This window comes from Canis aureus, chromosome 26, assembly GCF_053574225.1.
Source record: "Canis aureus isolate CA01 chromosome 26, VMU_Caureus_v.1.0, whole genome shotgun sequence".
Taxonomy (NCBI): Eukaryota; Metazoa; Chordata; class Mammalia; order Carnivora; family Canidae; genus Canis; species Canis aureus.
The window spans coordinates 38,178,394-38,190,666 of NC_135636.1; the positions used below are offsets into that span (position 1 = coordinate 38,178,394).

The 12,273-nt window shown below is 50.1% G+C and overlaps 1 protein-coding gene across 2 annotated transcripts in view; it reads left to right on the forward strand.

Annotated features, from left to right (window-relative positions):
• Window positions 1-2,100: 2,100 nt before the first annotated feature.
• Window positions 2,101-12,273, forward strand: part of SYS1 (SYS1 golgi trafficking protein) — a 37,011-nt gene continuing 26,838 nt past the window's right edge. The window contains exons 1-4 of one of the 2 annotated variants that reach the window (XM_077873336.1): window positions 2,112-2,318; window positions 2,534-2,773; window positions 4,604-4,671; window positions 5,842-7,072. In XM_077873336.1, coding sequence (XP_077729462.1) covers window positions 2,612-2,773; window positions 4,604-4,671; window positions 5,842-6,082 — 471 coding nt within the window. In that variant the 5' untranslated portion in view covers window positions 2,112-2,318; window positions 2,534-2,611 and the 3' untranslated portion in view covers window positions 6,083-7,072. Of the gene's footprint in view, window positions 2,319-2,533; window positions 2,774-4,603; window positions 4,672-5,841; window positions 7,073-12,273 lie in introns of those variants that run through there. The other variant, XM_077873337.1, reaches the window with a different exon arrangement.

Genomic DNA, 12,273 nt, shown 5'->3' on the forward strand with positions numbered 1-12,273 from the left:
TGTGACTCAAGTAAGGGCCTGACTCAGGAGGAACCAAACATTCCAGCACCTGGAAAGAAGACCAAACTGCTCACGGAAACTAAGTCAAACCCTCAAGCACTTTTCCTGAGCTTCTCCTCACTACTCCACCACTTATTTTGCCTTTGCCCCCCCCCCCTTCAGGAATGGTTATCTGCATTTTGGAATGAGGGGTCTTGGGGTTGAATCCCTGATCAGCTTATGAGCTCCCTTACCTACATAGAGTCACACTCCCTTTCTGAGTCTCCATTTCCTCACTTTAAAAAAGACAGGGGCAGCCCCTGGGTGGCTCAGCAGTTTAGTGCCTCCTTCGGCCCAGGGCCTGATCCTGGAGGCCTGGGATAGAATCCCACATCGGGCTCCCTGTGTGGAGCCTGCTTCTCCCTTTGCCTGTGTCTCTGCCTCTCTCTCTCTGTGTCTCTCATGAATAAATAAGTAAAATCTTAAAAAAAAAAAAGATAATATCCACGTTCTCAGATTGTGAAGATGAAAGATCACGTGCGTATTTGATAAACAGAAGATGTTTTCTCAGAAACAGCAGATCATATGAATCATCAGTGGACCAGAGGGATTCGAACATATTTTTCTTGATCTGAATTGAGCCACTTAAAAGAATGGTTGAGCTGGAAACACCTCAGAAATCTTTGGGCCTTAATAACTTCTAAACTGGAGTCCCTGGGAACTGTTTACAAGATTTCTAAATGATAAGGGAAACCTCCTATTTACTCTTAATAAAGTCTCATGTTTCTTTACTCTTGTCTGGAATCATATCAACTCAAGGTGATAATACGATTACCACATGCCGTTCAGAGGTTCTGATTGGCAGTTACATGTGCCTTTGATAAGTGTTTAAACGGGAAACTAATTAGTGGAGGGTAGATCGAATGTTGGCAAACATTAGTCTTGTCTAACTCCGTATTTCATAATCTGGGAAGCTGGGTTTAAAGAAGGAAGTGGCTTGCTGGTCACGCAGCTAGTAGAATTGGCTCTACCTTCTTTTCCTGGAATGGGTTACTTCCTTTCTTTCCATTCTGGAGAAGGGGGACTAGGCTCAATGAAGTGGTGGGGTTTGGGTCGGCTGGGCAGGAATAAAGTGACTCATCAATTTGCTGTTACTCTTTCTGTTTTGACTCATTAAGCAAATATTTACTGACTGTGTACATACACTATGTGGACTCAGAGAAGGGGGAGAGAAAACAGTCATGGTGACAGGCAGTCAGAATCTGCTTCCAGGTATGACTTCAGCACCTGTCCTTTTTTCTATTTTAAATGTATATGTATATACAAATATAAATGGATACCCATGTGATGCATTTGGGCTCCAAGTCCCAAAGATCCACTAGGAGGATGTTTGCCTCCTAGTAATCAGGTTATGTCAGAGGGCAGGGACGATCCCATTCGTATGGGTCCAAACCTTCCAGGCACCCGGTAGCACGAAGTCAGTGCTGCGATGTTGGCACGTGAATTCTACTCCTGACTTCCACTAACTCTGTGTCTTTGGAGCAGTATGTTGCTTTCCTTCTCCAACCCTTAATTATCTGTAAGACGAAAACAGTGGCAAAGTCATGCGTGGAAGAGCTGGCAGGTTCATTTAAAGTTATCCTGGACTTTGTTATTTTTTTTTTTAAGATTTTAAAAAATTTATTTATTCATGAGAGACACAGAGAGAGAGAGACAGGCAGAGACACAGGCCGAGGGAGAAGCAGGCTCCCTGCAGGGAGCCCGACGTGGGACTCGATCCTGGGTCTCCAGGAACAGGCCCTGGGCTGAAGGCTGCACCAAACCACTGAGCCACCCGGGCTGCCCCTTATCCTGGACTTTAACGAGGAGAAAGGAAATAGAATCAACATCTATCGACTTGTTCATTGCTAAGCATCTTTTCCTGCTCTGGCCCACGCACCCCTCTCCCTACTCTCCCGGTTGCCGCCTTCTTCAAGATTCCCCTGTAGAGGGCACGCAAGTTCCACGGCTCCCGTGCCTCACTTCCGTTCGCCTTCACTTTTCATCTTGCGCATGTGCGGACTCCGCTTCCCGGCGGCCCCCTCCCCGCGGGGTCTAAGGAGGCTCAGCCGAAGGTTGCGCCCACCACGCCTGCGCGCTCTCTGCCCCGCCCCCTCCACCGCCATCCCCGGAAACGCTTCCTTCCTACGCCGTCGCTGCTGGAGCCGTGGTCGCTGGATCTTTGCCTCTCTAGGCCGCTAGGGCTTCTCCTCCATGGTCCCGTCTGTCGGCGCTGTCTGGGGGGCTAGCAGGTGAGGCTGGGCCGCACTCGGACGCTTCGACCCTCGAGTCCGTCACCGGTGAGTGAACCCCAAAGGAGCCTGTGGACGGGCGGGGCCCGAACAGCCGGAAGGGCAGGACTTCCCCTCGCTCTGGGAATGGGTCCGTCCGACCCCGCCTTCGCCCCCCACTCCCGGAATGGGCTCGCTCCCTCCGTCCGGGTCCCTCCTCCCGGGCCGGGCGGCGTTGCCATGGCGACGGCCGGCTGGCTGAGGCCCGGCTTGTGTTCTCGCAGGTGCCGGGGCGGCCCCGGCTCCATGGCGCGGCGGCGCTGACCCAGGCCCCTGGTGGCGGCCGGGCCCTGCGGGCCGGCATGGCGGGCCAGTTCCGCAGCTACGTCTGGGACCCGTTGTTGATCCTGTCGCAGATCGTCCTCATGCAGACCGTCTACTACGGCTCGCTCGGCCTGTGGTTGGCGCTGGTGGATGGGCTGGTGCGCAGCAGCCCCTCGCTGGACCAGATGTTCGACGCCGAGGTAGGGTCCCGTGGCCGGCGCGGGCGGCGTCTGGGCCTCGTGGGGGGGGGGGGGTTGTGGTCCGACCCTCCTGGGGGCTAGCCGTGGCTGGACCACCATCTCATATTGTGGCCCTGGGAAAGGGATCTCATCCTTCTGAGCCTTAGGTGCCCCATCCATGAGAGGAAACCATTGACACCGAGGCAGATTGTTAGTACAAAGGAAAGGACCTGGATATCATAAGGAACAGGCCTACGTTCCTTATGAACAACCTGGTGCATCTCCTTTCTGACACTCTGAGAAGGTGACTTCACTTCCCTGGGCCTCACCTTCTCAGGTGCCATATTGGAGAGGGGGGTGGATAAAACAGCATTCATGGAGGTGTAATGGAAACAGCCTAGACTTTGGAATCGGGCCTCTGTTTTTTTTTTTATTTTTTAAAGATTTTATTTATTTATTCATGAGAGACACACAGAGAGAGAGAGGCAGAGACACAGGCAGAGGGAGAAGCAGGCTCCATGCAGGCAGCCCGACGTGGGACTCGATCCCAGGTCTCCAGGATCATGCCCTAGGCTGAAGGCGGAGCTAAACCGCTGAGCCACCGGGGCTACCCCCGGCCTCTGTTTAAATTCCGTTTACTAGCCCTATGATGTGGGGCAAGTGTTGTCCTCCCTGAACTCTAGTTTTCCCCTCTGCAAAATCATGAGAGCAGTAGCAGAGAGGTCGTGGACTGTAACACAAAGAGCCTGTACTTTGGATTCAGAAAGGTGTAGCGTCCAATCTGGGTCCAGATGTACTAGCCATGGGACTTTGGGCAAGTTGCTTCACTTTTCTGAGCCTGTTTTCTCTCCTGGAAACTGGGCGGAATAATTCTCAGCAAAATGTTATGAGGCCCAGAGACCCCAGAGGTGCCTAGGAAGATGAAAAGTGCTTTCTGAAGTAATGGGTTATGAGATGGTTGGTTGCATCTGAGAAGCAGCTGTGGTGAATGGTAATGAGCACACTTCTCAGCCAGGAGGTCTAGAATGCTCCTGCTGCTTACTCTCTGTGTAGCCCTTGGCCCTTGGGCAAGGTATTATCTGAAAAGAGGTAACAGTAATGATAAAAATAGCTTTGCATGGCTATTTGCATGGCGGTTGTGAGGATAACAGGAGTTGATTAGAGTCAGAGGCCTTCGTAAGCTGACAATGCTGGGCAGATGTTTGGTATTCAGTAGCATTGTATCAAGAGTGGTGGAAGTTGCACACACATCAGGTGCCCAGAAGTAGCCTCTTAGGAGCCTCTGTCCTCCTGGGAAGAGCCTGTGGAAATCCTGGGCTCTGTTGAAGAGTCATCTCATGCATACCACCTGGATTATAGACCGGGGGTTGGCAGACTTTTTCTTAAAGAGCAAGATAGTAAAGGTTTTAGGTCACAACTACTCAGTAACGCCACTGTGGTGCAAAAGCAGCCAGAGACAGTACTAAGCAAATAGGTGTGGTAGCGTTTCCATAAGACCTTACGTACAAAACTAGATGTCTGACTGGTAGGGGACCAGTTTGCTGAACCCTGTAATAGTCCTTACTCTTTCTTTAATTATGATATCACTTTTGGGCAAGTTACTTAATGTTCATCTCTGGACTTTGGCTTCTCCTTTGTAAGTCTCTTCCTGGCTGCTATTTGGAGTCATATAAGATACCATAGTGGAGGTCTGTGAAAGCACCTTGTTGGAAATAGGCTGCCACACTGATGGAGAGGCCTATTGTCTTCTGTGCTTTGGGATGAATGCTTTTTCCTTGGGAGGTCCTGGAGCCTGGAGCTCTACCAAGCCAAGTCACTTCCAGCATATTTCCATTTGTGATTCCCCCTCAGATCCTGGGCTTTTCCACCCCTCCAGGCCGGCTGTCCATGATGTCCTTCATCCTCAACGCCCTCACCTGGTGAGTATCACCAGTATTGCTCTCCAGCTTTTGGGGTCCAGCACTGGAAGTAACTTCCTAAATTTGGACATGGGACAGGCTGGCACTTGTTCCTGGGGAGTGGTAGACTAAAGTGGGTGGCAAAGGCCAGTTCTGGGACTGGCTCCATAATAAGGCTCCTTCTATCATGATTTCGACTTAGCTGAAAAGCTCTTACGTCACTCTGCATGCTGCCTGTGGGATAGCTTTCATCTCAGATCACTTCCCTGTTGTAGAATGAGATGAGGAAGGGATTGGACTGGGAGTCAGGAGAAGTCAGTTCTGTTGGTCCTTGTGCCATAGGCCAAATTAAGTCCCTTCTCTCTAGGCTTTGGGCTTCTTGTTGGTACACCTGAGGGGTTTGACTGGATAAAATTTAAGGCCACTCATGACCATTGCCTGCCCCTTGAGAGGTAGTTTAACATAGTGACTATGATCTCAGGCTCTAGATGGTTGACTCACTTGGCTTTGAATCTCAGCTTTCCCACTAGTCTAGTGACTTTGAACAAGTTTCCTCATCAGTAAAATGAGGCGAATAATATTACCTATCTCATAGTTGTAAGGATTAAATTAATTCATTCGTGGGAACTACTTAGACTAACACCTTGCACATTATTGTTCTCGACCTTACACTGGAGATTGAAAGTGGGTGGGCTGACCTGACCTGAATTTGTCTCCTAGATATGTTCTGTTTGGCATCCCACAAGTGGTGTTTGAAATTAAACATTTTTCCACTTAGTTGAAAGGATATTTTCTATTAAAAAAAAAAAATCCAGATTTCTGGCTTCTCTTGAAAACTGGGAAGATCAATTGATTCCAGGCCAACCTTCCAGCATGTGGATTTGTCCAGCTGCAAATAGCCTGTTGTCCTCACTTTCGATGGCCCATGTATGCTTCAGGGTCCCTAGGATTCCCCTGAGCGATGGTCACCATTTCTCATCAAGCTTATAGTTTTGTTTTTCTTCCACCCAACCTGATTCCCTCCCAGCATTACCTGCCAGCTTTCTTTAGGCATCTAATAATGTAACTCTTGCTTCACACTTCTCTTGCTTGCTTCTGATCACTATGCTGTTATCCTAATTGTCTCTACTCCCCAAATGATCCAAGGCCAGGACAACCCAGTGACAACTCACTGCTGTCCTCTCCCCACAGTGCCCTGGGCTTGCTGTACTTCATCCGGCGAGGGAAGCAGTGTCTGGATTTCACTGTCACTGTCCATTTCTTTCACCTCCTGGGCTGCTGGTTCTACAGCTCCCGTTTCCCCTCGGCGCTGACCTGGTGGCTGGTTCAAGCCGTGTGCATTGCACTCATGGCTGTCATCGGGGAGTACCTGTGCATGCGGACGGAGCTCAAGGAGATCCCCCTCAACTCAGCCCCTAAATCCAATGTCTAGAATCGGGTCCTTTGGACACCCGGCTGGGCACTTGGCCCCACACCCCCAACACCTTGGGCTGCTCAGACCTTCCAGATGAGGTCCAGCCCAGGTCTGAGAGGAACCCTGGAAATGTGAAGTCTCTGTTGGTGTGAGAGAGATAGTGAGGCCCTGTCAAGAAGGCAGGTAGCAGTCAGGACCACAGCTTCAAGAATGGCCTCTGTCTGCTGAAGCCTTGCTATTTGGGAGGTCATCAAGGGGACCTCTTTCAGGGTAATAACAGAATTGGAACCATGTCATTCTTGAGCCACCACACCTGTCACCAGCCTGTTATTTTTAAAAAGAACCAAATCAAGGATATCTGATTGGAGCAAACCACTCTTCTAGTCATCTGTCTTAACCTTCCTGGGACAGCTGTTACCTTTGCCATGTTGCTGAACCACAGCTATTCTGTTTGGAGAAACACTCGGTTTCTGGATCCATAGCCACAGAAAGAGACAGAGGTGCAAAGTATTAGGCTGCTGTCAGGGAGAGGAACGGCAGATGGAGGCATGAAGCACAAAGAAAATACACAACCTGTGTCCTGCTACACGCATGTGTGCGCACACCCATGAACCCATGACTAACTTTCTTCCAGTTCTACTGGGTCTACTGCTGCCAGCTTTCAACAGAGCAGGCCATAGGACCCAGAGAAGAGTCCCAGCATTGCTTCTGGTCCACCCTTCATGATAGAGTCACTGCCTCTTCTCTGGGAATGACTAGGCACCCCAGCTCCCACCGGACCTCACTTCTGGCAATAGTTCCTTTTTCCTGCCTTCCTGGGAATTCTACACTGGGAGGGGTGTGATGGGTGCCCAGAAACAGGAAGCCTAGCCTTCCAACTTGGGCTGCGCTGATAGTGCTGAGGGAGATAGGAATTTGCTGCTAAGATTTTTCTTTGGGGTGGCATGTCCTCTGTGGGGAGCTTGCAGCTGTCCCTCCTATGTACATAAATACAGTATTTTCCACGGTTCTGTGTGTGCTTACTTTGTACTGCCATGGTTGGGCCAGTGAGAGACCTGCACAGCCAGACAGGGAAGCTATACAGAATGATTAGGCCAACTTCCCCTCTTCCAGACCCCAGATTATTCGTCCATTTGGTTAAAATGCTAAGTGCAGGGAATTCCTGTGTCCTACCCTCTCCGTCTACGCCCTCCTCTGCTCTGCCTTGGATGAAGTGCCATGACTGAATTTTCTTTTTCTTGCCAGTGATTTATGAATGTGTCCAGTGGAATGCACTTGATCTAGACCCACTTCTAGAAACCATCCGTGTTCCTCTTTGGGTCCTCTGAGTCCAAGACCGTGGACAGCTTTCAGCTTGCAGTGTTAAGGCTTCACAGATGAGTTTTGCTCTCTGCCCAGGAAGCCTGTCTAGCTTCCTGGCTCCCAGCCCTGCAGAGTAGGGAGAGGAGGCTGACAGGATGAAGGTTGGAGAGTGAACATGCTTGGGGGATGACAGGGAAGGTGCCAGGGTGAGGCACTTCAGTAACTCCAGGCCCTGGCCAAGCTGGAAGAAAGCAGCTTGTTAGTGGGACTTGGATCCTGGCTGCAGGGTCCAGGAGATAAGACAAACTGAGGTGACTTCCCCTAAGTTGGTGGATTTCCCCCAGACACCACAAACCATAAAGGCATGTGGCTAACTTGTTACTTGGGGAAGGGAACCAGAGCATATATCATGTGGCTGCTGTCTCCCGTGGTCAGCTATGGGCTGGTTGCTCCATCTGTGTTGGCACACATCTCTGGGAGTTTCCATCAGAGACCTGTGCCTGTTCTGCATATCTTCTGTAATGACAAATTTTTGCCACAAGTCAGGGGAGCCAATATTTTTTTCTCACAACAATACAGTGACTGAGCTGGACGACAGTTGGGGTTGAGAAATGTATGACCTTAATGAAATTGTTAGGATTTCTGAAGTAACAATAAAAAGTGTCTAGAGACAAGTTCCAAAGAGAACTGGGCAGTGGCAGGGACATGTTTGTCATTTATTTTATTTTTTAATATGTATAGTTTTTAAAGACTTAAATATTTTTTTGGGGGGGAGACTTAAATATTTGGGGGGAGTCCCAATGTGGGGCTCAATCTCACAACCCTGAGATCACAACCCAAGCTGAAACCAAGAGTCTGACACCCAACCAGCTATGCCATCCAGGTGCCCCTGTTTATCATTTTAATAATAAATAGCTGTGCTTAATACATGTCCAGACGTAGGCTAAGTGCTTTACCTGTTATTAATCTTCACAACAACCCTCAGAAATAGGAAATATCATGAGGATGATGAGGAAACTAAGACATTTGCCCAAGGTTATGTGTTAGGAACCAGCAGACCCAGGATTTGGGCTCTGGTTCTGACAATAAACTCATTTTGAAGACATTAATAGTTAAAGGATGTGCATGTTCTTTAATTAGTTAAAACAATCTGTCACCTCTGCCTTCTATTGTTTTAAATACAAAGATGTGTAGTGCTTTGTAAACATGACAGCTTTCTAAGAATAACTGGTAGTATATTAAATATGGCCACAGATTCCCAAGTGAATGGATGAAAGGATAAGGGAAAGTTACCTCCGCCCCGCCACTGAGTTGGTGTGTCTCTTGGCTTTCTAAGGAGTCTGAAGCCTGGACCTCCTTCCATCCCACCCGCCCCCCCCACCCTCAACTATCTCAACTTCTATAGGGAGAGAAATGGAGACTACTGCTTAGCTGGTGCTCTCAGAATAGTTTATGACTTGGAAGATGGGAAAAGAAAAAGGGATGTCTAGCTCAGTGGGTTCCCCTAACTGCCAGTTCTAGGCAGCCCTGTCCAGATCAGAGCCAAATAGGAGCCAGGATGGCAGCCAGCAGATGCCAGGGGGTGGGGTGGGAAGCTCCAGGCCCATGAATCATGAGGTGCACAGCTCAAACAGGCTCCCCAGGAAACAGTTTCTTAGGCTGCTCAGTGACTTCCCAGATCAGAGTAGCTTCCTCTGGCAGTCCCAGGAGGGCAGTCAGTGCACAGACCTGGATCTCTTCCCTATATCTGTAGCCCAAGGAGCACAGAGTTTCAGGGGCAGGTGAGTGTGGGCAGATTCAGGGCACAAGAGAGGCCCTCTGTGGAAAGAGAAAGCCTTGCTTGAGGTTTTCTGTAGGAAAGTAGCAAGTGGTAGTGAAAATAGTGTTGAGACAGGGATGGGTATAGGTTGCTGAGAGTTTGGATCCCTATCTTGCCACTCCCTGGACAAGTCAGATTTGTAGGGGTCTGGGGCTCTGGGCAGCTCAGTTGGTTAAGCATCTGACTGGATCTCAGCTCAGGTCTTTTTTTTTTTTTTTAAGATTTCATTTATTTATTTATTCATGAGAGACAGAAGGAGAGGCAGAGACACAGGCAGAGGGAGAAGCAGTCTCCCTACAGGGAGCCTGATGCGGGACTCGATCCCAGGAGTCCGGGACCATGACCCGAGCCAAAGGCAGACTTTCAACCACTGAGCCACCCAGGTGCCCCTCAGCTCAGGTCTTTTTTTTTTTTTTTTATTGGAGTTCAATTTGCCAACATATAGCATAATACCCAGTGCTCATCCCATCAAGTGCCCCCCTCACCCAGTCACCCCCATCCCCGCCCTCCTCCCTTTCCACCACCCCTTGTTTGTTTCCCAGAGTTAGGAGTCTCTCATGTTCTGTCTCCCTCTCTGATACCTCCCACTCATTTTCTCTCCTTTCCCCTTTATTCCCTTTCACTATTTTTTATATTCCCCAAATGAATGAGACCATATAATGTTTGTCCTTCTCTGATTGACTGATTTCACTCAGCATAATACCCTCCAGTTCCATCCACGTCGAAGCAAATGGTGGGTATTTGTCATTTCTAATGGCTGAGTAATATTCTATTGTATACATAAACCACATCTTCTTTAGCCATTCATCTTTCGATGGACACCGAGGCTCCTTCCACAGTTTGGCTATTGTGGACATTACTGCCATAAACATCGGGGTGCAGGTGTCCCGGCGTGTCAGTGCATCTGTATCTTTGGGGTAAATCCCCAGCAGTGCAATTACTGGGTGGTAGGGCAGATCTATTTTTAACTCTTTGAGGAACCTCCACACAGTTTTCCAGAGTTCAGCTCAGGTCTTGATCTCAGGGTTATCAATTCAAGCCTTGTGTGGGCTCCATGCTGAGTGTGGAGCCTGCTTTAAAAAAAAAAAGAAAAGTGGGTCCCAAGGCTATTTGACTTGAGAGAGCTACGGTGGAGTGCAGGGTCAAGTCCTGGGACCCCTTACTAGTGGTGAGGCCTTGGTGATCTGCCCTTGTCTTGGTTTCCTTGTTTGTAAGATGAGGATAAGATAGCACTTTTCTGTGGTCTTGTGAGGATTCAACGAGGTATCTAGTGTAAAGCACTTATTAGCATGATGCCTGACCTATAGGAAGTGATCCAGAAATCTAAGCAGTTATAGTTACTGGGCCACTGCCCCATCTCTACTCCTTTTACAGAGGAGATCCTTTTCTTCCAAGCCTCAGTGTTTTCAACTGTTAGTTGGGGGACAGGCTTGCCCATGATTGGGGTACAGCTACCAACTACTGTGCTCCTATGTACCATCCATTGCAGAGTGACTTGTGTCTCTTCTCAATCCTGTGAGATAGGCACCATTATTTTCTCACTTTGCAGACAGAGAAACTGAAGGAGTAAACACCTTTCCCTAACATCACACAGGTGATAAGCTAGGCCTGTCTGCCTCAACAGCTTCATTCTCTGCACATTCCAATTATGTTTAGTGGTAGGTGATCCAGAGTTGGAGAGGGGCAGTCTCTGGAACCCAGATGTCATAGCAAAAGGCTGTGAATGTGAACAGAAGATTGGCTCTTTAACAAGCAGCTAATTCCCTTAAAGGTGAGCAGTTAGGGGCTTTATTGTGGCACAGGGCCAGGAAGGAGGCAGAAAAAAAGGATATTTGTTCAACACCCCACAAACTGGCTTCACCTGCATCAAGCCTGATTTTCTCCAGGCCCTGTGGAATGGATATTAGTATCCCAATTTTATAAACCGTTGAAATAGACTCAGAGAGGTCATGTGACTTCTTAAAAATCACTCTGCATCAAACACTTTAATTTTTGCCTGTTAACTGGTAGGGAGCCGTTTTCTGGAGTGGTCTCCTCTGATCCCTGAGATCTGTTGCCGCCTACTGCCCAAAGCAGGATCTAACTGAGCCCAGAAGAGGTGCCTCAGATTGAAGTAGTCAAGCATAGGGAAGATGGTAATGGGAGGACTCCAGCTGTGGGATTGTGGAAGGCAGGTTGCCTGAGGCCCAAGTGCCAGCTCAAGTCGGGGTAAGGCTGGAAAGAGTGCAGTGCTGGGAGTCATTCACACTGAGGCCTGCACCCTTGCACCCCTGCACCCCGGTGGTGCCCTGGACAGGAAGGATCCCATCCTTAGCACACAGGAACAGCCCATCCAACTGCTGTCCTTGGGCCCAACTCTGGCTCCCTTTGCAGCAAAGTGGAAGCTGCCAATCTTTCTCAGGCCCACACCTTTTGGGTTCTCATTTGGGACTTCTGGGCAGGCTCCCACGAAGGCTACTGCAGGAGGTCCCCAACGTGGTATGTTTTGGTTGAGAGCACGGCTGCCCTGATTACCTGCTGGTAGCACAGGGGGACAGACATTCGTTTGGGAGGTTGATGGAATGGAGAGTGCTGGGGGTGGGAGAGCCAGTGGGGTGATTTTCAAAGACGGATGGATGCTGTCCAGTAACGGAACGGAAATGGCGACTACCCAGGAGGTGGGCTGGAGTGCAAGCAAGGCAAGCAGGAAGACAGCTTGGGGTGGAGGTTGCAGGGTGGAGGCGGCGCGGGAAGTGGCGCGATGGGCGCGGGGCAGGCGGGAGTGGGGAGCGCGGCACCCAGGCAGGCGTAGGCTCGCAGGGGCCGAGCGGGGCAGCCCCAGAGCAGCCCCCGTGCCGGCGGGCTCAGGCTGGCAGCGCCGCCCAGGGCTAACGCGGTGCGGTGCGTATTGTGGTCGGGCAGGCCAGCCAGGCGCAGTCTCAGAGCAGAGCGGCGGGATGGAGGGGCGTGCAGGCGGGCAGATTCGGAGGAACCCCTCTCGTCTTCCTCTCTCCCGCTCCAGGCATCTCCGCTACCGCCTGGGTTCCTGCAGGAACTGCTCTGCGCCCCTTGAGCACTGCGCGCTCTCTTGAGGGCGCCAATCCGGGCA